Consider the following 27,427-nt stretch of genomic DNA (forward strand, 5'->3'; position numbering starts at 1 on the left):
GAGATTACATCTAACAGTTTTCATTAAAAAAAAAACAAAAACAAAACCCGTGGTCTCAAGTGACCATTTCATAAAAACGCATCCCGAATCACTTGGTGAAGCCCCCAGTGTTGACAAGTGACGTTAGGACCACCCCAGACACGGTCTCAGGAGGCCACTGGGGGAGGGGTGGGCATCCCGGTGGGTGAATTCAGAGCCTCCTGGCAGGTGGGGCCTTCCCTCGCCCCTCACTGCGCCCTGCCCGCCTCGCCCCTCACTGTGAGGGAACCCTCCCAGATGTTCTGCTCTTTAGTGCACGTCGGGCCCTGCAAACCTGGTGTGGAATTCTGGGAAGGGCCCCCGCCTGCTCTCGGCAACCTGCCTGCCCTCACGTCCGGAGTCGGAGCGAGGGAGGTGGCTCCCTCCTCCCCAAATAAAGACCGTTCAAATGTGAAATCAAAAGTTTAATCTGACACCGTTAAATATATTTATATATCTCGCACTGGAGGATTTCTCTTGAAACATAAGAATTAGAAATTACAAGTAGGTATATGCTTCCTATATTCAGATAAATTGGTTTCTATTCAGTATTGGGATTCCGGACAGGCAAACACATCACGGATCTACTGCGGTGGACGACAGGACGGGGCCACTTACAGACACAACGGTGTTGGCGTCTTCCTCCCCAGCCAGAGGCCGCTCTCCCAGCGCGACCGTTTCTGGGATGCAGTGTCCATTGGGACGGGAAGGGCGGTGTGCACGAAGCAGGGCGTGGGGGGCCCGGGGATGCGCTCACACCGAGTCCTAGATGGAACCCAACAGTGTGGAGCTGTCTGCGCCCCTTCCTGGATTCCATCGTTCCGAGTTCAGCGAGATGAGCCCCGTTTCCGGGGGCGGGCGGCGGCAGACCTCACGGTCAAGTGCTATTCCGGCAAGCCCGGATCGCCTCTGGACGCCCGTGTGTGTCACACGAGGGTCCGACCTAGGCGACGGGGGTGGGGGGGCTGACGACCGGGGGGCCCGCGGCCAGCACTGCCACTTTGCTCCCTGCTGCTACGAGCTCACGCAGATTAAAATGCCCGTCTCCCCGCAAGTCCTTCTAGGAACGGGTGCTCGGGTGCTCTCCGGATGCCGGCAGGGCCCGGGACATCCCCTGAGAGGGGGGAACAGGTGCCTGCTGGGGGGCTAGAGCGCTCCTCGGGGACCGGGAGCTTGGGACCTGCCAGACTGTTCCCAGATTCCGGCTGTCCCGGGGGAGAGTGCTCTTTAGCTGCACCTGCTGTTGCGACGTGTGAATCCGTATTTTGAAGTTAAAAGTGTGGCTCCCCAGGCGGGAAAGCGGTTGCCCCTGGAGGCCCCTGCCGGCCCCTGGGGGTGGGTGGTAGAGATGGGCCGTGGACCTTGGAGTGGGGGGGGGGGCGTCAAGCAGCCCGGGTGGGAACAGAACCGAGATGCGGTGACGATTTTCTTATGATTTGCCCCAAAGCTGCTGAATGTTAGTAACTGTTGCTCTGACTCCCGAAGAAGCCGGTGGCTCCTCTGGGTGAGGAGCGTCTCAGAGACAAATGCCATGTGTGTCTGCCGTGCCCGGTGCCCTGCCCGCGTCGTCTGGGCCCCCTCCCTGCAGAGCCGGCCGCCCTCCAGACTCACAGGTCACGAGCCAGCCCTCAGAGGCCGTGCGGAGCGCGAAGCCTGCTGCATCGTTAGGACGACGCTGTTTGCAATTAAGAATGTGAATGTGTGCTTCAAGGAAAAGGGTTTTCTTTCAGGAAAGTGAAACCGGATAAAGTGATTGCCCCCTGTAATCGCGTGATTCCACCGATCTCTCCTTACTGTGATTTGGTTGAACGAAAATGCGCATTTTAACCGGTAAACTGCACCGACCAGGCAGTTGTGTCATTCCGGGTGCGGGCGCCTCCCGGCCCGGGGCCCCCCCGCCCCGCGGCTCACTGCGGGAGGGCCCTGAGGATGGCGTTGACCTCCTCCGCCACGGCCGTCAGCGCAAACTCGAACTGGCCCTGGAAGGACAAAAGCGGGGGAAGCCGTGAGTGGGGCCGCTCTCCTCTGGACTCCAGCCCTTAGCTCTGGTGTTATTCCGCAGAAAGGTCGCATATGTGCACAGAAAGGAGAGGTGTGTGGGATCCCGAGGCCGGCTTCGGCTTCCCGGCCTCGATCGCCGCACGCTGCTTACGGAAGGTGCTGGCAGGGGGAGCCGGGTGAGGGCACACGGGAATTTCTATTTCTGCAAGTGTTCTGCAGCTCTGAAATAATTTCAGAATTTCAGATAAAAAAACCCCTAGGAAAACAAAGTGTGCTGTGACTGATAAGGTCTCTTCACGCTGATCATATGAGGGTCTCGTCACATTCCCGGGGGCCACGGAGGGACGGGGGCCGAGCGTGCATGGTGCTGGCACCTGGGTGGAGGTCCCCGGCCGGGGCAGGTGCCGCTGGGGGGCGGGGGGCACGGCCGGGGCAGTTCGGGAGTCTTTACGAGGCTTCTGGTTCCGTGTAGGATAGGTTTGTGGTTCTGTAGGAGAATTAAGCTACATTTGCCTCAGTGCTCAGGGTTGACTTTGGCCATGAAGAACCAGCCAGGTGGCCCTGTTGAGGTATTTTAAGAAATCCTCCAGCTCACAATGTGTTCAGCCTAATCTTACGGCCGCGTGGCTTCTCGGTTCTCCCCAGAGCGCTTGGGATTTAGAGCCTCTCCCCCACCCAGGGCCTCTCCCCCACCCAGCTCAGACCTTGTGTCACGTTTGATTTCCACAGTAACATTCAGACAGAACAGGGGCTTGGGGACTTCTGGCACTTTCTGGGGGAAACAGCGGGACCCCAGGAGGCAGGGGAAACTCCCTGCAGTCCCGGAACCGTCACCCCAAGGCACAGAGCACACTCCTCCGGGCCTTGGGCCACCTCCATTTCATGAGTGCCGTTGACAACTTCAAGTCCTCTTGGGTGCAAAGAAGCAGTTTTGCAAGGGCATCTTTTACGGACTTTGGGTCTTTGGTGGAGGCTCGTAGCCTCTGAGAGTGAGGACGACCTTGGCAAAGAGGAGATTCTGTACTTGGCGACCTCAGTGCTCTCACGGAACAGGCGTGGGAGCTCCTGCTGCTGCTGGACACGGGTGTCTCCGAGCGCCAACGGAACGGACCGTCGTCTTCACCGCACTTCCAGCTCGGGAGCAGCCCTGTCTTTCTGCCTTTTGCTGCAGACGTGGCCTTTTCAGTAAGTATGCAAATCAGCCACGCTGAGGCGCTGGAGGACCCCAGCGCACCCGGGGGACATTTGACGGCCACACAACAGAGCCGTGGTTCTGAGGGCCGGAAGCAGGGGAGTCTGGCAGAATGTTTAGTGAATCTAGAACATTCTCCTGCAAGGGTGCTGGGGTTTATCATTGACATCTTTTCATAAAAATGTGATGTTCTCCCCTTCCCCTGCATCTGGTGCATGGGGGGCTCCAAACACTGGAGGTCTGCCTGCATCGTTTTCTGTTGAGATTCGGGCGGTTGCTGGGACCCCGACTGACCCTCCTGGGAGGGGCCCCTGTCCCGCCTGGGACCTGCCTGGGAGAGGTCCAGTCCCCTTCCCCTCTGCCCTCGCTCGGAAACAACCGCGGAAAGGCGCCCGAGGGCTGGCCCACAGTACCTTTGTCTGGACCATGCCCGGTCTCTGGTCCCTCAAGTGCTCCAGGGTCGCGGCGATATCAATCTCCTTAGCGCCTGCAAGAAACAACGAACACAAATCGGGCCGAGTCCAGACACGAGATGAGCCGCGCTCCGCGGTCACTCTCCTGCATCAGGCCCTTCGGGCTCAGAGGCCAATTGAAAATGATTACACTCATTCCTCAGCAGGCCTGGCAGACAGCTGCGATTTCGGTGCTCAGAGAAGAATAAGGCAAGGCGGTTTTCATTAGCATCGATTCAAGAAAGCCGGGCTAAAAAATTGCTGTCAGAAGCCCAGAAAGATACTTGCAACGGCCACATCACTATTAGAAACTAAAATGTGATTTTTGTGTGTGGCATTTTATTATTTTTTTTTTTTAATTTTTTTTTCAACGTTTATTTATTTTTGGGACAGAGAGAGACAGAGCATGAACGGGGGAGGGGCAGAGAGAGAGGGAGACACAGAATCGGAAACAGGCTCCAGGCTCTGAGCCATCAGCCCAGAGCCCGACGCGGGGCTCGAACTCCCGGACCGCGAGATCGTGACCTGGCCGAAGTCGGACGCTTAACCGACTGCGCCACCCAGGTGCCCCATGTGTGTGGCATTTTAAAGAACGTTTTAGAAATAGAAAGTATATAAGCTTTAATTTCAATTGCGTAGGATCTTTTTTATTTCACGTAACGAAAGATTAGACTAATAGATCCCATCCATCTGAATATTGGCTTTTAAATGTGGAGCTCCCAGCGAGGGTTCCAAACGGTGAGAAAAGGCAGAGACGGCCCTGGCGGTATTCACTGGCTGGACTTTCGCGGAGAGGCCCCTCCCCACAGACAGCATCCGTCTCGGGCCAGGTGATCCGGGCTTCACAGAAATAATACCATTGGAGTTTGAAATTTTGACCTTATTGTTGTTGTTGTTTGATGTTTATTTATTTTTGAGAGAGAGAGACAGAGCATGAACAGGGGAGGGGCAGAGAGAGAGGGAGACACAGAATCCGAAGCAGCTCCAGGCTCCGAGTCGTCAGCACAGAGCCCGACGCGGGGCTCGAACTCATGAACCGAAAGATCATGACCTGAGCCGACGTCGGACGCTCAACTGACTGAGCCACCCAGGCGCCCGACATTATTGTTAATTGTTAACTCAACAGGTATTCTTGTTTTTCTACTTCTAGTAGATAGAGAACAGTGCCGGCTCTCAGGCCCGCAAGCTTCTTACGGTTTAAGAAGCATTTTACACAAATGCAAACCGTGAGCAGGGGGAGCAGCCGTCACCTCCCAGGTGGCCTCGGACCCACGCGCCGAACCCCAAGCAGGTGCGATGTTGCCAGCAGCACCTCGTCACCAGGGCCCCCGCCACGCAGCAGCTCATGCCCGGTCGCACGGAGCAGGTGGCCACGACCGTCGGCAGCCAGATGGCATCAGGCGGATGGGCCGAGAGGCCCCGCGTCTCCAGGCCCTTCTCTGTCTGCACCCCCCAAGTGTGCACATCAGTCCCCTGAGGCACAGAGCCAGGAGAACGAGTCTGAAAGCTTCTAAGATTGTTAGAACGTTTCAAGTCCTGTGGTTCTGTGGCTTACGGACAGCGGGTGCGATGGGCGTCGAGGGAGAAAGATGGGCAGGGGAGGGGCTGGGAGGAAACACGTCCAAAGCAAACGTAGCTGCACAGAGGGGAGCAGCAGGAAGTACGGACAACCTGGCCGTATGTCCCCCAGACCAGGAGCCCGGGGGCTGGGGGCACCGCTCGGCCGGCACTGAGGCCGGCCATATCCATGACCCCAGTCTCCCCTTCCCCGTCCTTGAGCAGACACGACAGGAATGTTCACATCTCTCTCTCTCTTTCTCTCTCTCTCTGTTTTTAATGTTTATTTACTTTTGAGAGAGAGAGAGAGAGAGTGGGGAAGGGCAGAGAGCGAGGGAGACACAGAATCCGAAGCAGGCCTCAGGCTCCAAGCTGTCAGCACAGGACCCGACTCGGGACTCGAACCCATGAACCGTGAGATCACGACCTGAGCTGAAGTCGGATGCTTATCGGACTGAGCCACCCAGGTGCCCCATCATGCTAGGGCTGTAGGGACAGTGCTGGGCGCATCGGGAGCTCCTAGTCAATGCGGCCGCCTTACGGGAACCGAGCTGCCGGGTAAGGACCGTCCTATTGGGACACTGTGAGTTCCCCCATGTCTTAAATCAGGGCCTTTATGAAGGGGAAGAAATTCCCCTTCTGGACCAGCCAGACGTCCCCCAGGGAGCCCGGCAGTCGGGTCCACTGAGAAACCCACTCAAGGACAAGACAGGTCAAGTTCTGGGCGTGCCGGTCAGCTGGCCTTGAGGGTTATAGTTTTTGGAAGCCGACGAGGCCACAATAAACAGTCTTGGTTTAAAGGGAATCCGTGAGTCTGAGACCCTCTGAGACAAAGGAGGAGTCTGCCCTGCTACCGAAAGGGGGGAAGGACGAGAGAGGAAGTGGGGGGGGGGGGGCCGGCCACGGCCACGGTGTGTGGTGGCTCCCGGTTGCCGCGGCTCCAGGAGCCGCTGCCTCTCGTCCCCTCCCCACTGGAGCGCCCTGCCCTCAGGGCCCGCTCGCGAGTCACAGGGACAGCCGTGCACAGAAACTGGCTTCTTCAAGAAACAAGCTTGCCCTCAGAAGGTTAAACCCGACGCGGAGGGCGAGTGAGGGGGAGACGAATGTGTCCCGCCCCACGCGTGGCACTTCGGTTCTCCGGCCGGGCGGGTCAGCAGCAGAGCCCGGTGCCCAGGGCTGTGCCGGGACGGGTCCCCCAGGTGCGGCCACGGCCCGGGCACTCGCTGCGTTCCCCTTCTCCAGTCCGGGGCTCCCTGCCGGTGTGGGTGGGGTCTCAGGCTGGCACAGAGCGCTGGGGGGGGGGGTGCCCTGCGGGGCCCGGCCACGTCGTAATTCACAGGAGCCACGGCACTCCAGACGCGCGTGAATGGTGCTTCGCAGGTCCCGGGCGCTCCCGGGAGGGAAGTACCTCTGCTCGGCGATATCCCACGCCGGCCTCCAGGCTCGCGCAGGGCCCCTACCTTCTGCGACCGCTCGCCTTCTGACCACGGGTCCTGGATTTCAGAAGCAGCCGGTGCGGGGACAGGTCCTTCCGAAATGAAATCCCAGGGCTTCGTGTAGGGTGCAGACTTAGATAAAAAGTGTCTTTCGAGGGCACTTTCTTTTAGTCCTTCAGGCTGGTTGGAAAACCTCTTTCAACAGCTGTTTTATTCTGAGGCTGTACGCAGGCCGTCCCTGCCTGGAAGCCGCCGGCACGGGCTGGGGACACGCGACGTGGCCCGGTGCTGCCTCTGGTCGCACGTGCGGCCCTCCCTCCTGGGCGGCTGTCCCGAGCCTGCAGGATCCTTGGATGGATGTACGAATAAACTCTCTAGTTTTATTACATCGTGACGCCCTCTGGACCACTGTTCGTGGGAGAACGTGAGAGAACATGGCTGTCCCCGGAGGGGTTCGAGATGAGGAGCCGGCCAGGGACTGGCTCGGGAGCCCACTTTTTCTGGAGCCAGAGTTGGACAGTGAGGAAATCAAACCGATACTTAAAAACGTCCAGAACGAAACTCAGGCAAGTGATGGATTTATTAAGTAAAGCCAGCTGGGTGATGCGGACGTCCCCTCGCTTGTTAGGATAAGACCGTTAGTTGTTGGCAACGTGAGCAAAGGGAGAAGCTTGCAGAACTCACGTCCGTGGTCTGTCCTGAGCAGTGGAGACACAAGGGGACGCGGTGGGAGCAGCCGCCACACCCTGTCCAGTGGCTCCCACGTGCAGTGGGGCCTCGCGGTGCACGGAACACAGAATCTGCATTTATAAACAGATCCGTGAGGGTCAGAGGGTGGAGAGGGTGTGTGGGTCCTTCGCTACTTTATGAAAGGCTTTACTGAAGGCTAAGAGATTTATTCAAATCCTCCCAAATCAGGGAAGCTCCCTCTAGTGCATTGAAAAGGGGACCCTCTGTTTAAAAATTTCATTTTGCTGACAACATGTTCATTCTAGGGGAACAGACTATCGGGTGCGGTGCTCACGTCCAAAAGCCTATAATTAGTCAAAGAATCATAACCTACAAAAAGAATCGAGTACCCAAGACAAGACCGGCAGGGATGCAGACTGGTTTCCAGTGTTTTCTGTCTGAAAGCATCGTGACCCCAACACCGGAGTGCTCCCTGAAGACCCCATTCAAGGCGGCTCTGCAGGTGCACCCCCCCCCCCGCCCACCCCGGGACCCAGGGCCATCCCCCACTCCCTGTGCGGACCGTCTTCCCTGCGGCCCTGCATATGGTCCACTGACTCCCCCAGGGCACCGTCCAGTAAATACCGATCTCTGCCAGTCTCCAGTTCACTCAGGGTCCACTGGTTTCCAAGTTTACATATCAGCTAAATCCATTTTTAAAAGCATTTAAAATTTTTTTTAATGTTTATTCATTTTTTGATAGAGACAGAGTGTGAGTCGGGGAGGGGCAGAGAGAGGGGGAGACACAGAATCCGAAGCAGCTCCGGGCTCCGAGCTGTCGGCGCAGAGCCCGACGTGGGGCTTGAACCGTGAGATCGTGAGATCATGACCTGAGCTGAAGTCGGACGCTTTACCGACTGAGCCACCCAGGCGCCCTTCAGCTAACTCCATTTTTAAGACAGGAAAGGTTTTCTAGCTCTAGATAAAAGGCATTAACCATTAACCATTTTATTGAAGTATGGAAACTGATTTTTGCAGGGAAGGAATCAACCTGAGGTTAAAGGAAACCAAGTTCGTGGCGGGGTGCTTTGCTCTCTCCTGGCGTTTGCTCCCTGGTCCAGGGGGTCGTGTGGCCCGCCCACTTGTGCCAGCGTCAGGTGCACACGCCTGGGCGCAGGCCGTGCTGTGTGCAGACACGGCTTTCTGCCCCCTGCTACCTAGTGAGGCCGAATACACGTGAATCAGTTTTGCTACAGAGTTTTTACCCAGAAGGCTTGCAAGCTGCCGGGGTCCAGTGTGTTTTCTTCCAGGTAAAAGAGACAATGTGTGTCAAGTGTGCAAGGGGGAAAAACTGTTACTTTGCACGAGGAAGTGGTCTTGCTTCCGTTCCAGGGGAATCTGAGCAAAGGAGCCAAGTGGTGACATGCTGCCCCGGGAGAGCAGAGCTCCTGGTGAGGTGGGGTGGGGGGCCGGGGTGGGGGTTGGGGGTGAGGCAGGGGTGGGGGGCTGGGGTGGGGGTTGAGGGTGAGGCGGGGTGGGGGGCCAGGGTGTGGGTGGCAGGTGAGGAGGGGTGGGGGGGTGACATAGGGGTGGGAGGTGAGGCGGGGGTGAGGCGGGGGTGGGGGGCCGGGGTGGGGGGGCCAGGGTGGGGGTGAGGCGGGGGTGGGGGGCCGGGGTGGGGGGTGGGGGTGAGGAGGGGTGGGGGGGTGACATAGGGGTGGGGGGTGAGGCGGGGATGGGGTGGGGGTTGGGGGTGAGGCGGGGGTGGGGGGCCGGGGTGTGGGTGGCAGGTGAGGAGGGGTGACATGGGGGTGGGGGGCCGGGGTGTGGCATGGTGGTGAGGCAGAGGTGGGGCGGCCAGGGTGGGGGGTGGGGGTGAGGTGGGGATGTGGGGCCGGGGTGGGGGTGGCAGGTGAGGAGGGGTGGGGGGTAATGTGGGGGGGGGTGAGGCGGTGAGGGGGGCGGTGAAAATCGGGGAGGATTTCTGCTGACCTTGGAGGGGAATTACCAGATCAAAGGAGACGAATCTGCATCCTCATCACTTGAGAATCAAGTATGCCAGAACCCACCCCCAGAATATTTTTCGTGTTCTTTTATTTCTATTTAGTTTTGTGTTTGAGAAAGAGAGAGAGAGCGAGTGAGCACAAGCCGGGTAGGGGCAGAGAGAGAGGGAGACCCAGAATCTGAAGCGGGCTCCAGGCTCCGAGCTGTCAGCACAGAGCCCGATGCGGGGCCTGAACCCACAAACTGAGAGATTATGACCTGAGCCTAAGTCAGACGCCCAGCCGACTGAGCCACCCAGGCACCCCTTTCTCGTGTTTTTTAAAAAGCAAATTCCGAGTCATTTTTCAGGAGAAACTGAGATCCTTCCACATTTTTATAAAAACTGTTAAGTCAGACAGAACCTGGGCTCGGTCAGCGTGCAAGGTCACTGCAAGGCCACCACCCTTTGTTACCGCCGGAGGTCGTGGGGCTCCCAGTGGGGCACGCGGGCCGGGCACCCGGGTGGAGGTGAGCGCGCTGGTCGTTAGGCGTGAACAGGGACGGGTGGGGGGACGGCCCAGCGCCCCGGGGACCCCGGAGACCCTGCCCTGCCAGGTCCCGCTGCCTCTCCCACCCGCCCCAGGAGCAGGTACCATGGGCTCAGGGCAGGAAGGAGACGCAGAGGCAGCGAGGGACGCGGGAGCCCCCTGGACGAGGTCCCACGCAGCCCAGAGAAAGGCCCGTGTGGTGACTGCGTGGGGGTGGGTCCTAGGACGGCAGCGGGACCCCCAGCCCCCGCCCCGCCGAGGCACCAGAATCGCCGTGGGCCCGTGTTCCTGAGTCCGCGGCTCCAGGCGGGTCCTCCTGACCTCCTGTGAGGTTGGGACACAGAGGCCAGCCAGGCCGCCCCCGAACGGAGGAACGAGTCCTTTAGGGCGACTGGCCCTCCGCGGCTCACAAGTGGGCCTGGCAGCCGCCGCTCAGCCCTCAGGGCGATCTCTGCTCAGAGAGTCGGCCACGCGGCAGGCCCTGCCCTGGAGCCCGAGGCCTGGCTGGGCTCCCGCTGACGGCGAAGCATCGGGACCCTCTTCCGTGGACTCCCCTGGGCCTCATGGAAAGGGGACCGCGAGGGGTCTGTTCCACCGGCAACACTCAGCACAGCGTGTTCTGTCCGACTCAGTCCGGGTGACCGTGGGACTCTGAGAGTGACAGAGGCCCAGCCCCTGCACCGCTGCCCCGGCCAGACGGCACCCGCTCCCGCCAAAGGCCTGACACCACGTGTTCTCCCCTTGGATTAGCCTGGCCTATGGTGTGTGCGGATGTGGTCGCAGCCCCGAGACCTGCGACCGGACGGGGCCCCCGCCTGCCTGGGCTGCAGCTCTGTGCACGGCCTCCGACCCCGTGCCACCCCATGTGCCCGGTGCCGGCTGGGGCAGGAGCGCGCCGGACGGCAGGGAGCCGATGAGGGGGGAACACGCACACGCCGCCCGATGGAGGCGACTTGTCCAACCGCGGTGCAGCCCACGCGAGGCCCCCGCCACCCCGTTCCAGACGTGTCTTTCAGCCTGAGATTGTCACGAAGCTGGAGATGAGGCGTTTGCCCCGTGAAGTCACGCTGAGGCCACGCTGTCGGTGAAATTCATTTTCTGCCAGCTCTTCACGTTTTCATGCTTCAAACATAAGACAAACATGTTCCCCTCGACACACGCCATTGTCGGTGGCCTTGTCTGTGGCCACGTGCATGCCCGCGGCGAGGGTGGGCTCAGCCCTCCCGCACACCTCCTCCCCTCTCCTCCAGCCAATCCTGTCACTTCCTAGTCAGTGACCCTGCCCTTCCAGGCCCTGAACAGACCCTTCCCCGCTCCCCCGCTCCCCAGGCCCGGGGACCACAACCACCACCCTGTCTCCGCAGGCCTGACTCGGAGGGTCCTGCTGCCCTCTGTCGTCTCAGCCTCCTGGGCTCAGACCGTTTGCAGAAAGACCAGGGATCTGTGTCGCCCCGGCCAGCCGGAGGGGTTCTGGAAGCCGCCAAACCTCTGAAATCTGCTTCCTCAATTTACAACAAGGTGTCAGAACGTACGGGCCTCAGGTCCCCTTCTGTTCCGGGGCCACAGTCCGTAGATCTGGTCAAGGCTCTGCCCGGGGGGGGGGGGCGGGGGACGGAGGCACAACCCCTAAGCTGCATCCCAGGCGAAGGTCCTCGTGGCACTCGCCACCCCTACGAGCTGAACACGCCGTCTGTCTCTCTCCACGGAGGATGAGCTCGGGGACGGTGACCTGGTTTTCCTGCCTTGTTCACCGTGCATTCCGGACAGTGTGCCTGGCAGGGTGTTCAGTAAATACCAGGTTGAAATGAGGCTTCCGTGGCTCTGCCACGAGAGGGACACTGTGGCCTGGTGGCAGTGACCGTGGGGCATCCAGCACCCGTGACAGAAAGGGGCCGGGGAGCCGTGGTGCAGCAGCGGGGGGCAGCCCGAGCCTCGCGGTCACAGAGGCCGCTCGGCCCCGAGAAGGGCAGCGGCGAGACGGGAGAGCTCAGCAGGGCCTCTGAGGTCCCGCTGCTTCAGATGCCACGCGGGCGCCGCGTGGAGAACAGACGGAGGCAGAAGCGAGCGGGGCCGGGAGAGACAGGGTGGGAGGCACCTGGGGATGCCCACCAGTGCCGTTCCCCAGAGCCGCGTGGCCCGGCGGGACTCCCCGCGATGACGGAGGTGCTCTGTGTCGTCTGCCACGGCAGCCACGAGTCGCGTGTGGCGTTGGGCACGTGATGTGTGGCCAGCATGACAGAGGCACTGATTTTCAAATTGTAATTCACTAAGTAGGCACATGTGGTTAGCGGAGGGCTGCTGGGTTTTAAGAAGTTCAAGGAGCCACAGGATATTATTTAAGAAAGGTATTTTGATAGTCGACAACACTATCACGTAGTTGAAAGTTGCCGGAAGAGTCGACCTTAAATGTTCTCACCACAAAAAGAATCGTAACCACGAGGGGCGATGGAGGTGCTAACTAACCTTACTTCGGTAATCGTTTTGTAACAAATACATTTATCAATTCACCACGTTGTATACCAGAAACTTACACAACGTTCGATTGCAACTGTATCTCAGTAAGGTTGGGAAAAATTTTTTAAAGGCATTTTGATATTGTTACTTGTGACAGATACTGAGTCCTGATGTACAGGCACTCGTGCGGGCGGTATCGTGTCTCTTGGTCTCCAAACCTAGTATCCCGTCTACTACTCTGACCTGCTGTTAAAAGTTCGCGTGTCTGGAGGCGCCTGAGTGGCTCAGTCAGTTAAGTGTCTGACTGTTGATTTTGGCTCAGGTCGTGATCTCACAGTCCGTGAGTTCGAGCCCCACATCGGGCCCTGTGCTGACATCTCAGAGCCTGGAGCCTGCTTGGGATTCTCTCTCTCTCTCTCTCTCTCTCTCTCTGCCCCTCCACTGCTTGCACTGTCTGTGTCTCTCTCTCAAAAGAAATAAATAAACTTAGAAAAAGTTAACGTAGGGGAAACCTTTTTTTTTTTTTAAGTAACAGCCATTGTAACGGGTGTATTCCTTATACCAGACAATTCATGGCAGACTTTAAAAAAGGGGCGGGTCTGTTTGTTGGCAGGGAAGAGGCAACCATAGGGCGTCGTTATCAAGGACACGGGCTGTCAGACGAGCCTGGGTTCACACCCGGCTAGGTCACGTGGCGGCTGCGTGACCTCGGGTGGGGGAAGCCCAAATGTCTTTACCTGACAAATGGTAATGAAAGTGTTAAGTCCGCAGGGCCGTTGTGGGATAACCACTTTCAGTGCCAATACGTAAGAAACAAAGTTGGGGACAGATCTTTTAAAAAACACTCTGTGTGTTTCCCACACAGATTACGTATCGCTTTTGGGAGAACGTAGTTGTCACCGGCCGGATGAACGCGAAGGGTGTGTGCTCACACACGAGGCCCAGAGGGACACACACCGAAGAGTTAAGAGTCGTCCACACCTGCACGGTGTGCCGCACTCGGGCCTCCCCGCACACACGCGGGGCGCGGCGGGCGGGCGGTGGTGTTCACTCAGGGCCGCGCGGCGGGGCGCTCGGGGGGGTGGGGTCGGTCGCGGCCCCGCATGAGTGACACAGCCGGCAGCCTCCACCTCACGGTGACCCGGCAAATACGGCCGTGGGGAGGCACCATCCGCCCGGCGCTTACAATGCCTCTAAAAGATCGCAAGGAAAAAACCCAAACGTGGGCGAGACGCCACTGACGCGCGGAGAAGGCACAGCTTCGGAAAACGTCTCGGCTGCACGCGAGCCGGGGTCTCCCGAGCGGGAGGAGCGCGCTCCCCGGGCTACGCTGATGCCGGCTGGCTGGACGGAGCCGGAAGCGCCCTGGCAGCGGCGGCAGGGACGCCACGAAGGTGTTTACGGGTCGGGCGGGGGGCCGGGGGGCCGCTCGCTTTGATTCCAAAGGGCATTGTCGTCCGCCTGCTAACAAACCAGACGGCGGAGAAAGCACGTGAATCGCGCCTCGCTCATTCTCCAAGGCCCCTGAAGAGGACGAGGGCCTTAATCTCCGAGGGCCCCGTGTGAACGCGCGGGGGCTCCGCTCCGGGCCGCACGCGCTCCCGGGCCCTGCCGCCCGGATCCAGGGGCCCCGGTGTCAGCGTGGCGCACTCGGCAAGGCTTGGGAAAGGCATTCTTTGGTCCCCATGCGATTCATTCCTTGGAAGAAAAGGAAATGGGAAGAAAGGTTTCGTGTCCGGGCTTTGGGCCTTTGATCATTTGACGAGCGAGGTCTGTGGCGTGGCCTCCGGCTCTCAGGCCAGACAAAGGCAGCCCGGGCGCGACAGGCCGGGCCAGCTTGTCCCAGAACAAAACCGGGGGCGGGGGGCGCAGTGTGGCGGCCTGGGAAAGACCCACTTGGCCGGCGAGGGGCCGTCCTGCCCTTTGATCTCTCCTGAGACCGCGGCCCAGGCCCCAGGTCAGGGGATTTCACACCGCACGCCCCCTCCCCGGGCAGAGGGGAGCAGGTCAAGAACAGAAAGGGGAGGGGGGGTGACCGATGGGCCAGGGCCTGGGGCGGCCCTCTCTGGCCGGTTCCCCATGGCTGGGCTCCATTGTTGACGGCCGCCCACACTTGACGTGGGATTTGACGTTACATGGCACAGCAGAGCGGGTCAATGCGGGCTGGGGCTCGGACAATGCCGGCACCCCGCCCCCGGCCGGCTCGTCAGGCAGGAACGTTCTCGTCCACAGCTGCCTCTCGCGAAGCAGCGACTGCACCTCGCAGCATCCGGCTGTGCCGCACCCCCCCGCAGGACACCCCCGGTGACCCCCCGGCACTGGGAAAGCGTGGCATCCGCCCCGCGCCTGTGGGCGAGCCGGGCTCCACCCTGGCGCGAACCCACACGGGAGGCATCTCGAACACGAGCGCCGGTCGGGCTCCTTCAGGAGGAATTCTGATTTAACACGAGGCAAGCGTTACGTGTGCAGCAGGCCGAGAAGGGAGGGCAGGTACCAGGGACGAAACAGAAATTCTGCTAGAGCTCCGAGCTCCCGTAGTTGCAAGTTTGCAAACGGAAGGATGTGTTTGATAAGACACAGTAGCATTAGCGGACAGGAAACTTTTAACTAAAAAGATTAGGATCACGTTACGCTCTAAAACCAAAATACGTCTTCACCAGTGTCAGACCTTTTGTGTTTTTGCGTCAGTCTCTTTGTTTGCGCGTGGCCAGCACTCAGCTAATTTCGGGCGCTTGAAATAATATTTGACGGCACAAAGCCGATCTCGTTCTCCCTCCGGCGTCCGACCAGGAAGCCGTGGACGTCCGGCAGGGTGTGGGGTGTGCAGCCGGGTTCAGTCCTGGTCCTCCGGGAGCAGGTGGTACCAGCAGAGATGCCTCACGCGCTAGTCTCTACGTGTGAAACAGCGGCCTGCGGGCTCATCCACACACCCGTATCCTTGGTCTGGAGACGGGCTCCGTTTCTCTTCTTTTTAACCACAAGAAAGTGGAGTAAGGAAAATGCTTATTTTAGAGTCGCCAGCATCGGCGTGAAAATGTACTGAAATTGTTTTCTTTTTTTGAATTATTAAAAAGTTTTTTGGATGTTTGTTCATTTTTGGGAGAGAGACAGAGTGTGAGCAGGGGAGGGGCGAGAGGGAGACACAGAATCCGAAGCGGGCTCCAGGCTCCGAGCCGTCAGCTCGGAGCCCAACGCGGGGGCTCGAACTCACGAACCGCGAGATCACGACCTGAGCTGAAGTCGGACACTTAACAGACTGAGCCTCCCAGGCGCCACTGAACCTCATTTCTATAATCTGCTCCTGCTTCTGGGCAAAGGACGTTCTGGAAGGCGGGGCCTGTCTGCGAGGACACACGTGTGAGCGTGTGTGTAGATGGAGGGACCGTTTGGTTCACGGGTGAGAGAGACGGGAGGTGTCCCCACCTCCTTCCGGGGCCCGTGGGTCGTGCATGGGCACCGCAGGGAAAGCGGTGTTTTCTCAGAGCAGCTTGGGCAACGCAGCAGGGTCCTGGGTTGCCATGGCGACTTTCGAGTGACTGTCCAAGAGGTGGGTCCGACACGGGGGTTTCCCCGAACGTGACTGTGGAGCTCGCTCCCTGGTCCCTAAGGAGACCCCTCATGGGTTTCTTCCCGAGACTACGTTGTGGGTGCCGCAGACCAGCTCAGCGCCCACACGTCCACGGGAGCGAAGGGGCCGGGGCTTACGTCCTGCTCCCGAGGTCCGCCCAGTCCCAAGGTGGGGGGGCGCTCTCCCCGTGGTCCGCCCAGTCCTGAGCAGGAGTGGGGGGGCCGCTCTCCCCGTGGCCCCTGCTCTCGGGCACTGTCGGTGCCCCTGTGCCTTCTCGCCGTGGGGCGCTCAGGGTGCAAGTCCCGGTGCCGCATTTGGGAGGAAGAGACCAGGAGGAGAGGCCGTGTAGGTGCAGGTATGTCGAACAGGGGGTGTTCCGGGTTTTATCTGAGATAAGACGGGGTGGGGCGACCGCAGTCACCCCCAGAGGCGTAGCGGAGTCTGGAATGACCGACGCCGTATTCTGCAGGTACGGTTTATGCCAACACCTCAAGGATACTACGAACTGCATTTAAAGCTCCAAGCGGCGTCTTCGCCTCGATCGCGCTCATCATAGCACGTTCAGCAGGCGCATACCCGGCACCCGCCGCGCGCCCAGCCCCGCGCCCGACACCGGCAGCAAGGGAAGAGCCACAGAGACACCGTGCGTGCTGCAGATAGCTTTCACGTGATCCGGGGAAGGGACAACGAGCGGCTAATTTCCTCCGAGGCCGCCGAGAGCATTACCCTGAGGTTGCCACGGCAACGCTGGCCCCGCTCGGCCCCAACAAAGCAGCCCGCTCGCTCGGAGCCTCACCTTTGGCCATCTTGTTGAGAACCATGTCGATCAGGACGTAGGTGCCGCTCCTGCCCGCGCCGTCGCTGCCAACGGAAGGGGAGAGGTGAGAACGCGGCCGGGGCCACGTGAACCCCGCGCCCACCAAAGCCAGCGGACGGCCGATTGCCCTCTGCGTTTAAGGGGAGTCGTGTGGGGAGAGGGAGGCTGTGAATTTGAGAGAAAGCGGAAGAAAGCGGGGTGAGGAGGCATCGCTGGGTGGAAGAGGGGAGGAGGGGGGAGGGGCAGGGGAGGAGGGAGGGAGGGGGGGAGGAAGTGATGGGGGGAGGGGAGAAAGGATAAGGAGGAGAGTAGGAGAGGAGGGAGGAGGGGAGGGAGGAGGAGGGGGAGGGAGGAGGAGGAGGGGGGGAAAGGGAGGAGGGAAAGGAGGGGGAGGGAAGGGAGGAGGAGGAGGAAGAGAGGAGGAGGAGGAAAAGGAGGGCGGGAGCCCCCCACCCTCGCAGCAAGGATTAGCTAAGGTGCCTGCGTGGATTTGCTCCCGTCTTCCTCTTTCCTCCCAGAGCCGAGGGGCCACGGCCGCCCTGACACCGACAGGCGCCTTCCAAGCCGTCCACCCGCCGCCCGGGACACCCGTGCCTCCGGGCCGTTCCCTTCCGCTCTCTGACGGGCCCACGGCGCAGCCCCCACTGGTCCCGCACAGACCCGCGCGGAAGCACGCGGACCCGTGCAGTTACCAGGCACCCGACGCAGACACACACGGTTACACGCGCGTGGTTCCACGGCACACACGCTGACACACGGTCAGACACCCACACGGAGGCGTGCACACTTGCCGGCCGATCGGACCGTCTTGGCGTCTGATCTTTGGAGACGTATTTCCATTTTGGCCCAGCGGAAAGGAACATTCTACGCAACAGAGCACGGCTCTTCGCCAGACCCGGGTGGATGTGAAGCCCAGGGCGCGAGGGCACCCTCACACGGGCGTCTGAGTGCCTCTACTTACCAGGGTGAGTGCAACCCGTCTGGGTTTTGCCCACAGGCCAGACTCACGTAACCAACTGGGGGCGGCCGTCCCTCCGGTCACGACAGAGTCTGTCCCCGCTCCTAACGGGCCCCAAGCATTTCTCAGCAGCTTGGCTCCACACCTCGTGAACTGGTGGCTAAGACAAGGCCACGGACCACCGACACCGCCTCGGGGTTTGTGTGAGAGCCACGAGGGCTGAAGAAAAACTAGGGCGGCGGGGCCCAGGCCGCCGGAGACCGGGTGCGGGACGCCCGGCGGCTCGCGGGGAAGAGCGGGCCACGTGCGGCTCACTCGGGTGTCAGTGCAAGAAACACACGGCAGCATTTAGCTCGGGGGCCTGGAAGATTAACTTTGTATCTCTGGTTCCCTTCAGAAGCGCCAGTTAGATGTACTTATCACCTCACTGTGGCTGCCTTCTGAGGTGGCGAGCGCGTGTCATCCACGTGAGAACTTGTACTTGCCTGCAGTGAACAATTATTGGACAAGAACGGCCCCTGTAGCACTTGTTTACTTTTCTGAAACAAAAAGAGACAGAAATTACGGTTACGCACCACGACTCCTGTCTCCCGCCTCGCAAAGTAACCCCCAAGCCAGAGTCACGGGGCCCATCGGTGGCACCGTTTCCCACAGCCTGTGTCACCAAGTCAAAGTCACACACGCGTTTTCAAAGATTTATTTTCCTTGTCGGTGTTAAGTTATGAAGCAGAGCTTTAAAAGCAACTCTTACGTTTTCACCATCGTCCCTTCCTTGGACAAGCCAGACCCCGGGGGGCTCGGTCTTTGGCCTGCCCCGCCCCCACCCCGCCCCCACGTCTGCGGCTCCGCTCAGCCTGACTTTTGGTTGTGACGCGGGCATCTAGACTCTGCTAGAACGGCCGAGTTCTGCGATGTATTGCTCCAAGTTTCTTACGTCCTAGATGTCCTATCGGAATGTAACATGAGTATTGTCTCAAAAGAGCAGCTTAAGGTCCCTTCTGGTCCGTCCGGTGGGTCCGGGCTTCTTCCTTCCACAGAAACCTGAGCTTACATCAGAGACAAGTCCTTCCTTTGTACACATTTGAACATGTTGACAAACAACTTCGCTGTGCAGATTCTAGACCAGGATTTATGAAAATTAACAAGGAGCTTAGATTATCTCGTGACCGAGCCCTAAATCGAAACAGAGGGCTGATTTGAAATTCACTGTGTAAGCTCCAAACGTGTTGGAAGTCAGTGAAACCACTAAACTTGCTTACAAAGTACATGAAAATTCTCAGTAAAATAGTTCGGAATAGAGAAAAGTAAATGAGCCAAACGCGTGAGGGGGCTGTGCTCGAAATTGCTCTGTGTGAATTTCTACAATGTATGACACGGGGCAAAATTAAAAAAAGAGAGAAAAGAAAACCGGTGCAAAAAAAGGATCTTTTCCCTCGCACCGGAAACAGGAACACGCCGCATTTCTCTGCGGAGGCTGGCCTGCCCGGCACAGAGACGGTGTGGGAAGTGTGTGTTCTCTCAGCGGGTGGCCTGGCTTCAAACCCCTGGACGCGGAGACGGAGGGGGCGCTGGGGGCAGGCGGCTGGCCCGGGCGCCCGGCGGTACCTTCCCCCCAAGCACAAAGCTGGTCCTTTCCATCTCCTCTACGAGTGAACGGAGTGAGGCCCACACGCCCCGCCGGACAGCACGAGGGGAGCCCAGGCGTGAGGCGATGTGCCCTACGACGGGGCCACCCCCACGCCCCTCGGGCCGCCTCCGGCAGCATTTAAAGTTGGCAGGCCACCGAAAGTCTTAAAAATGGGAAGACCCACCAACACGGGTGAAACTGGCCACCTCCGCTGGAGCTTCGGCTCGCTTTCGAGGCGCACGGTAACGCTGGGGTGGAGCGGGACGGTGAAGGAAGCACACGTGAGCTCATCGAGATCGAGCAAGCGTGCCACGGTGCCCTCAGAGTTCGTGGGCCTTTGAGAATAAAACAGATTGAAAAATAGACCCGCTACTTTCTCCTACTAAAACTTTCCATTCTCGGGGCGCCCGCCTGGCTCAGGCGGTAGAGCGAGAGGCTCCTGGTCTTGGGTGGTCAGTTCCAGCCAAGACCGTAAGTGTCTTATAAACTCCAGGTGGTCGAGATGAACACCCAGGATCACGTTCATTAAAGTGGTAATTTAAAACCGGAAGTGGAGGTGGTCTGCATCTTAAAACTCCCATCCTTGACTTGGGTCGTAAGGTCAACAGAGCTTTAGGTTTGACAAAGTACATGCCAGACCCCAAGATGTGCCTCAGATGTGAGCCACGTGAGTCTGCCAGCTCATCTGAGGCTGTGTGTGTGCACGTGCCCTGCGTGTGCATGAGTGTATGCACTGTGTGTGCATGTGTGTGCACCCGCCCTGCATGCATACGTGTGTGCGCGTGCCCCGTGTGCACGTGTGTGTACACACCGTGTGTGTGCACGTGCCCTGCGTGTGCATGAGTGTACGCACTATGTGAGCGTGTGTGTGCACCCGCCCTGCGTGCATGCGCGTGCACGTACTGTGCGCGAGCGCCTTGCATGTACATGTGTGTACGCACTATGTATGTGCATGTGCCCTGTGTGTGCGTGTGCACCTGCCCTGTGTGTGGGGCGAGACCTTCATGTGTATGTGTGTGTACAACAGTCTGTTCATGTGTGTGAGCTCTGCATGTGCATATGTGTGTACACACTGTGTGTGTGTGGGGGCACGTGCCCTGCGTGTGCATGTGTGTGTATGCTCTGTGCACGTGTGTGTGCATGTGTGTATGCACTGTGTGCATGTGCGCCCTGTGTGTGCATGTGTGTACACACTGTGTGCGTGTGTGTGCCCTGCGTGTGCATGTGTGTGTATGCACTGTGTGTGAGCATGTGTGTGTGTACACACTGTGTGCATGTGTGTGCCCTGCGTGTGCATGTGTGTACATACTGTGTGTGCATGTGCCCTGCGTGTGCATGTGTGTGTATGCTCTGTGCACGTGTGTGTGCATGTGTGTATGCACTGTGTGCATGTGCGCCCTGTGTGTGCATGTGTGTACACACTGTGTGCGTGTGTGTGCCCTGCGTGTGCATGTGTGTACATACTGTGTGTGCATGTGCCCTGCATGTGCATGTGTGTGTATGCACCGTGTGTGAGCATGTGTGTGTGCACACTGTGTGCATGTGTGTGTGCCCTGCATGTGCAAGTGTGTACATACTGTGTGTGCATGTGCCCTGCATATGCACCGTGTGCATGTGTATGTATGCACTGTGTGCACATGCGCCCTGCATGTGCAAGTGTGTGTATGCTCTGTGAGCGTGTGTGTGTGTGCACTGTGTGCGTGTGTGCCCTGCGTGTGCATGTGTGCACAGTGTGTACTCTGTGTGTGTATGTGTGTACATGTGTAGAATGTAGCAAGCTCAGAGTCAGATTAGATCTAGGACGGCTTTATTTTTGTAGGCCTTTTACTAGAAATCTCTCGGTCGCTGAATCTCTTTAGATGTGAACCTCCAACATTCTGTTATACTTCGTACTGGGCTGTCCAGTCTGTGCTTGTAAAGACTAACCCAACGTCTGCACGTTCACACCCTGGTCAATCACAGGTTTTGGTCATTTTTTCTGAGGGGGCCAAGTACAAAAATAGTACATTAAAGAAAGAACGAAACGGTAAGCGTACTGGTTTCAGAAAACCATCACCGGGAGGAATCGCGGGACCGGAGTGTCCCACTCGCAGCTGGTCAGCCTCGCTTTCGGCAGAGTGCGGTAAGCACGGCCCCCTCGGCAAAGAAAAGTTGCTAAAAAGGAATTCCCGGCACCTACGAGGGCAGCTTGCTTCCGAATTCCTGCAGTCCCCGTTCTGACTTCACAGAGTATTTAAAACATTTCTCTCTCCAGCGCGCTGTGACCGGCCGCCTCGTGTGGCCCACGAAGGTTTCGCTGTCATTTTAGTCGCCACGTTTAGCCCCGCCCCCTGCCAAACCTATCCACAAAGGGCCACGAGCAATCGAGGAGACGCGCGGTGTGCAAACAATGTGCCCGCGTGGCTGAGAATTTCGTTGACAAAGAGTCACGTGCTTGTACCGTCACAACGTAAAACATCACAAATAGAAGGGCAGGAGCATCACATCGTCAACAAAAGCGTTCACCTGGTTGACCCAAGATACAGATGCAGATTATTCATGAAGGTGGGCAACACACAGCTGTCCTGTGTCACTCGATTAGAACAAATCATCAGCAAGCCAACGGTTGCAAACATGGAGAAAAATGGAGGTTAGATATATTTCAACAGGAGCATTCACTGAGAAAGAACGATTAGTAATACAAACCGACCCACGGGTCGCTGAGTGACAAGGAGCCGCATGCAACCCACAGCGAGCAAAGGTCAGAGGTCGTGAGAGGCTCAGGAAGGGGGCCCCCCACACTGCCCAGCAGCAGAGTCACAGCCTCCAATGATCACTTTTGTGACTATGCAACTGGGCTCATATTACTAGCTGCAACATCACAAAAATGACACTGGCCACCGCTCATTAGCTGGCAAAGTAAGGGTCTGAGTGCCGCTGCACACAGCAAGAAGTGAGAGAGTCAGAGAGAGAGACAGGCAGAGAGAGAGAGAGAGAGAGAGAGAGAGAGAGAATTTTTAAAAGCAAAGCCCTCACACGTGATGCTAATGATCTCAGCTCTGGCAGCTTCTCTTTAAAGTGTAAATGCGCTCCCTCTGGGCTCCAGAAGGAAGTAATTACACATCCCAGTGCCTGCTGCACACGCTGGCCAGAGCGAGGGAAGGCTGGGCGAATGTTCGGGGCGGGGCGGGAGGAGACCTGTGCGTAAGGTGACCAGTGTCTTCAGAAGCCGTCGCCCCTGGCCGATGGCTGAACTTTGGGTGGCTCTTTTACCCAGAAAACCGCAAAGCGGCAGTCCGTGCCTGAGCGCGGCCCTCCCGAGACCGTGGCCGCTCACGCCCTTTGTCTGGTTGGTCCGCGACAGGCGGGCTGGTGCCACATGAGGCAAGCCCGCGAAGCTTGATGTTTGAACAGACTTGCAAATTTCAAGTTAACAGAAAACTTTCCGGAGCCGTATCTCCTAAGCCTCTGGGGGAAAGGGAACTTGGGGACTCAGTGTCTCTTCATGACAGGTGATAAGCACAGAGGTTGCTTGTGTAGTGGTCAGTCCCACGTACGGATACGGACGCGGACGTGCGCCCACATGCATATATGTACAAACGCACCGCATGAGCATAAAGACGGGGGTCAAGAGGAACGGCTATCTTTGTAGCCACATCCATTTTGCCAGTAACGCCTCTCGTTCGGAGACTCTATCTCAGGAAATGTGCCCTAGGTAAGATTTTTAGGTAGCACGTCTTCAGAAATAAATTTGTATTACGACAACGAATGAAATAGCCAGGAAACTGGGATGGGCTGGGAAGGAGTCGTGTGGAACCAGGGCTTTGGGGCTGTGTTCAGGACTGGGTGCGGGGTGCGCGCTCCCCCTCTCTGGGCAAGGTGACGGAGCAGGGACGGGTCCCCGCGCGTGCACCGTGGCCGTGACGCCTAGGGTTTGTCTCTCCTCGAGGTTTCACAAGCTCTTTGATCCAAAGAACCATTCAAATAAAAATCTGTTTTGCTTTTCAAAGGCAAAAGAAATAGCATCATAATAACCTTGAGAATGTCTCACACAGAAATTCAAGAAACGCAGAGATGAGCCTGAAACCCCGCTCTCTCGAGTGACACAGTGTGCATTCAAGGATGAATACCGTTCAGACACAAACCGCTTCACGACTGTGTACGAGGCTGGGTCAAGGCACATCTTGTTTCCTAAGTCCTTGTTTTGGACATTTGTCTGCTTTTGGTATCAGGTGGTTTCCCCATCAGTGACACGTAAGAGAGGCTCTGGGAAACCGAGAGCGCGGTCAGCCTGTTGCTCAGCACCTGCCTGTCCTTGGCGGATGTGTACGTACCGCCACACGACAGCCAATGCTGACCAACCGTCATCACCGAATCCAATGGACAATCAAAGCCTCCGTCTGACATTTTCCCTTTTTTGCCCGTCAATATCTTCCTGGAAGATGGCTCCCAGCATTCATCCCAACAGGTCAATAAACACACTTGAAAACAACACCCCCCCGGGCGACTGGCTGACTGCGGCGGGAACAAAGACTGGATGTTTCCAGACCGTCAGCTTCAAACTGCACTAAAATACACACGGTCATGTGCTAATTCCATCCAGGCTCCCCCGCCAAGGTCCAAGGTCATCCAGGGCAGAGTCTGGGCCCACACTTGCCACATCTCATCATCGTGTCCAACCAGATAGTCTCCAAGATAAGCCTGTCTTTTCCTCATCAGTGCCCTGCGAGGCATAGACTTGAGGACTCGACCACTTAGAGAATCTGATCAGAAATAACCACCTTATTTCCATAATTCTAAGGTATCTTCGTCCCCCATTTTGACTCCTCTAAAACCAGAAAACATCTTGCGGTTAATACGTACCATTAACATAATTTCCCTCCCCTCCCCTCTCCTATATATATTATAAATACAGTTGATCCTGGAACAGCATGGCCTTGAACTGTGCGGGTCCACTGACGCGTGGATTTTTTTCGATAAATACAAGGCAGCACTGAAAACGTACTGTCTCTTCCTGGTGATTTTCTCAATAACGTTTTCTTTTCTCCAGCGCACTTCATTGTAAGAACGCCGTGCGTGACGCACAGGATATACAAAATATGCGTTAACTGACTTTTTTAGGTCACCGGTAAGGCTTCCGGTATACAGCAGGCTGTCAGCAGGTAAGTTCCAGGGGAGTCACAAGTTCAATGTGATTTTCAACTGTGTGTGGGGCTCGGTGCCTCAAACCCGTGTTGTTCTAGGATCGATCGTATATTTATAATCTACGCAAAAATATAACAGACGGCGTGTCTCACGGCAAACGGCCTCTTGGAGGCAGGAGACCGGTTATCACACGGCGTCCCCTCCTCCCTGACGCCCGCACCGTGAAAGCGTTAACCCGCCGGTGCACGGTCGGTCGTACCTGCGGAAATCCAGGAGGGACCTCGCGGAGGAGGGCACCCCGCGGTCGCACCAGCTCAGGAAGTGGAACTGGGTCACGGTGCGCGTCTCGTTGGTCTGAAGGTTCTTCAGGTAGAAGCTTCTCACGAGGAAGTCCTCACACCAGATGTGCTCGGAGACCAGGTTCACCTGGATGGGGCGGGGGGGGGGGGCATTGGGAACGTGAAGCATCATCGTCTGAACACGGAGGGATTTGCAGGAGCCAAGGGCGAATACCAGGGGGGCAGCTCGCGGGCCGACGGCAGGCTGCACGGCCCCTCCCACCGACTCAATTTTGACAGGGTTTACGCAAAAGATAACTCTGTGCGTTTTAATGTCACGTAGACGCATTAGTCAAATTAGAAAACTGTGTTTGGATTCAAAACTATTCCAGCTTCTGTCTTTTGTATTTCTGAGCTGTGTAAACCTTCAAGGACAACTGTACTTTCGGACAAGACACCAGCGGGTTCCACTGGAGCTGACATTTCACCGCGGTGGTGTCACCGAAAGGCAGAGAGGAGCCCAGCGGGTTCACACGGAAACCGTGACCCGGCACTTCTCAGGGTCAAGCCCATTCTCAGCCCCCTAAAAGCCACGGCCGCGTGATTTAGGGTTAATTTTCACACTTCCGCCGTGGGGCTTTGGCATTCCAATTTTAACGCCAAACCATGCACGCACACAGCACTAGTCGCTCCGCCCGCGTTCACTTGGTTCGTCGTTGACGTGGGTAGAAAGTCCAGCAAGAGAAAGCAGCTCGTGGCCAGGCGGCCCTCAAGGAAGGTCGAATCTCAGACACAAGCCCCTGAACGCCAGGCGGGGACCACTGAGCCGTGAGAACAGCAGGGGAGTGTTTCCTAAAACAACCCCCCGCCCCGCCCCGCCCGCCGTTCCTTGGGGCCTGGCTCAACGGGCCTCCCCGGGAGGTAACTCTTTGGTCCTCTCTGTCTGGGTCTGGAATCACGAAGCTTTCAAGGCGAAGACCGGGCCGTCTACGCCAGAACCCGCAGGGCCATGGCCGTTGGGAGGGGCTGGGTATCTGGGGACCACGGGGCCCGGGGGACGCCTGGCCCGCCCGCCAGCCTTCCCAAGGGGGAGCTCCCACCGGGCGGGTGGCGACTCGTGCTCCTCCGGGCCTGCGGGCAGGCGCTGGGGGGAGTACCTCGTAGACGTGGTAGAGGCTGGAGCCTTCATCTGGCCAATAGTGGCAGCACTGGCAGATGCCGTTCTCCGAGAGGGAGGTCAGCATGACGATGACCACGCAGCCGCTCTCCCACACCATCTGCACACAGAGAAAGGCCCACGGCCACAGCGTGACCAGCGATCCCCCAGGCAACGCTCGCACCGCTCACATACACGGGCCAGATGCGCCCCGTGCGCAGACCGGACACTTTTCGCCACCTCTAAATACACTGGCCCCGTGGTTTCCACGTTCCGTGAATTATTATTATTATTTTTTTAACGTTTATTTATTTTTGAGACAGAGAGAGACAGAGCATGAACGGGGGAGGGTCAGAGAGAGAGGGAGACACAGGATCCGAAGCGGGCTCCGGGCTCCGAGCTGTCGGCACAGACCCGACATGGGGCTTGAACTCACGGACCGTGAGATCATGACCTGAGCCGAAGTCGGCCGCTCAACCGACTGAGCCACCCAGGCGCCCCTCCGTGAATTATTTAAAAAAAAACCCCAAACAACCAGTGACTCATTCCATGCCTCTCAAAACCTCTTCAAATCCACGTTCAGCTGTCTGGCCTCCCAACTTTTTTTTTTTTTTTTTTTTTAAATTTTTTTTTTTCAACGTTTATTTATTTTTGGGACAGAGAGAGACAGAGCATGAACGGGGGAGGGGCAGAGAGAGAGGGAGACACAGAATCGGAAGCAGGCTCCAGGCTCCGAGCCATCAGCCCAGAGCCCGACGCGGGGCTCGAACTCACGGACCGCGAGATCGTGACCTGGCTGAAGTCGGACGCTTAACCGACTGCGCCACCCAGGCGCCCCTGGCCTCCCAACTTTTGATCTGTAAAGGGAACTTTCCGTAACGCGACACGGAACAGACACCATGGCGTCTGAAGGCCCCCCCCCACCCCCCAGGAGCAGGCGGACGCGCACCTCTCTGGAAACGTCCGCTCCTCTGTGTGGCGCACACTGAGATTGGTTGACACAATCGGGTTTTGTCATGATTCTGCGTGACATTCTTCCCCTGTCCCACCAGAAGCCAGCTCTGCGCATTACAGAAAGCGGTCACCGGGATTTCATCTGCTTACACGAAATACGGCAGTGCGGCTCAACGAAAACAAAACTGATTTAATAATTCATGACAGCCACACGACAAGGCGTCTCTGAGACAGAGTGAAGCGATGAATGGACCCTGAAACGTGGACAACTGGCAGAGGACTTCTCAAACACAGCTCCTGACTTTGTGGCTGTGGCCCTGTGTGTTAATACTTTGAGCGTAATTACCAAACCATTAATCCCACGGGGTATGCTGAGGCAGCACTGCAGACTTTAAAAAAAACATTTTTGTTTAACATTTATTTTTGAGACAGAGAGAGAGAGACAGAGCATGAACAGGGGAGGGTCAGAGAGAGAGGGAGACACAGGATCGGAAGCAGGCTCCGGGCTCCGAGCTGTCGGCACAGACCCGACGTGGGGCTCGAACCCACAGACCGTGAGATATGACCCGAGCCAAAGTCAGACGCTTAACCGACTGAACCACCCAGGCGCCCAGCACTGCAGACTTTGATGAGCA

General features: G+C 57.8%; 1 protein-coding gene across 5 annotated transcripts in view; it reads right to left on the bottom strand.

The window, feature by feature from the left end:
• Positions 1-430: 430 nt before the first annotated feature.
• The window catches only part of PTPRN2 (protein tyrosine phosphatase receptor type N2), a 766,821-nt gene continuing 739,824 nt past the window's right edge, over positions 431-27,427 (bottom strand). For 4 of the 5 annotated variants that reach the window (XM_047094888.1, XM_047094886.1, XM_047094889.1 and 1 more), the window contains 6 exons: positions 25,840-25,959; positions 24,664-24,830; positions 18,139-18,192; positions 16,675-16,739; positions 3,625-3,698; positions 431-1,997 (listed from right to left, as the gene is read on the bottom strand). In XM_047094888.1, coding sequence (XP_046950844.1) covers positions 1,926-1,997; positions 3,625-3,698; positions 16,675-16,739; positions 18,139-18,192; positions 24,664-24,830; positions 25,840-25,959 — 552 coding nt within the window. In that variant the 3' untranslated portion in view covers positions 431-1,925. Of the gene's footprint in view, positions 1,998-3,624; positions 3,699-13,919; positions 14,009-16,674; positions 16,740-18,138; positions 18,193-24,663; positions 24,831-25,839; positions 25,960-27,427 lie in introns of those variants that run through there. The other variant, XM_047094887.1, reaches the window with a different exon arrangement.

This window comes from Lynx rufus, unplaced genomic scaffold (genome assembly GCF_022079265.1).
Source record: "Lynx rufus isolate CCGP_SWC_20201006 ecotype Redwood Valley unplaced genomic scaffold, mLynRuf1.p SCAF_4, whole genome shotgun sequence".
In the NCBI taxonomy this organism is placed as follows: Eukaryota; Metazoa; Chordata; class Mammalia; order Carnivora; family Felidae; genus Lynx; species Lynx rufus.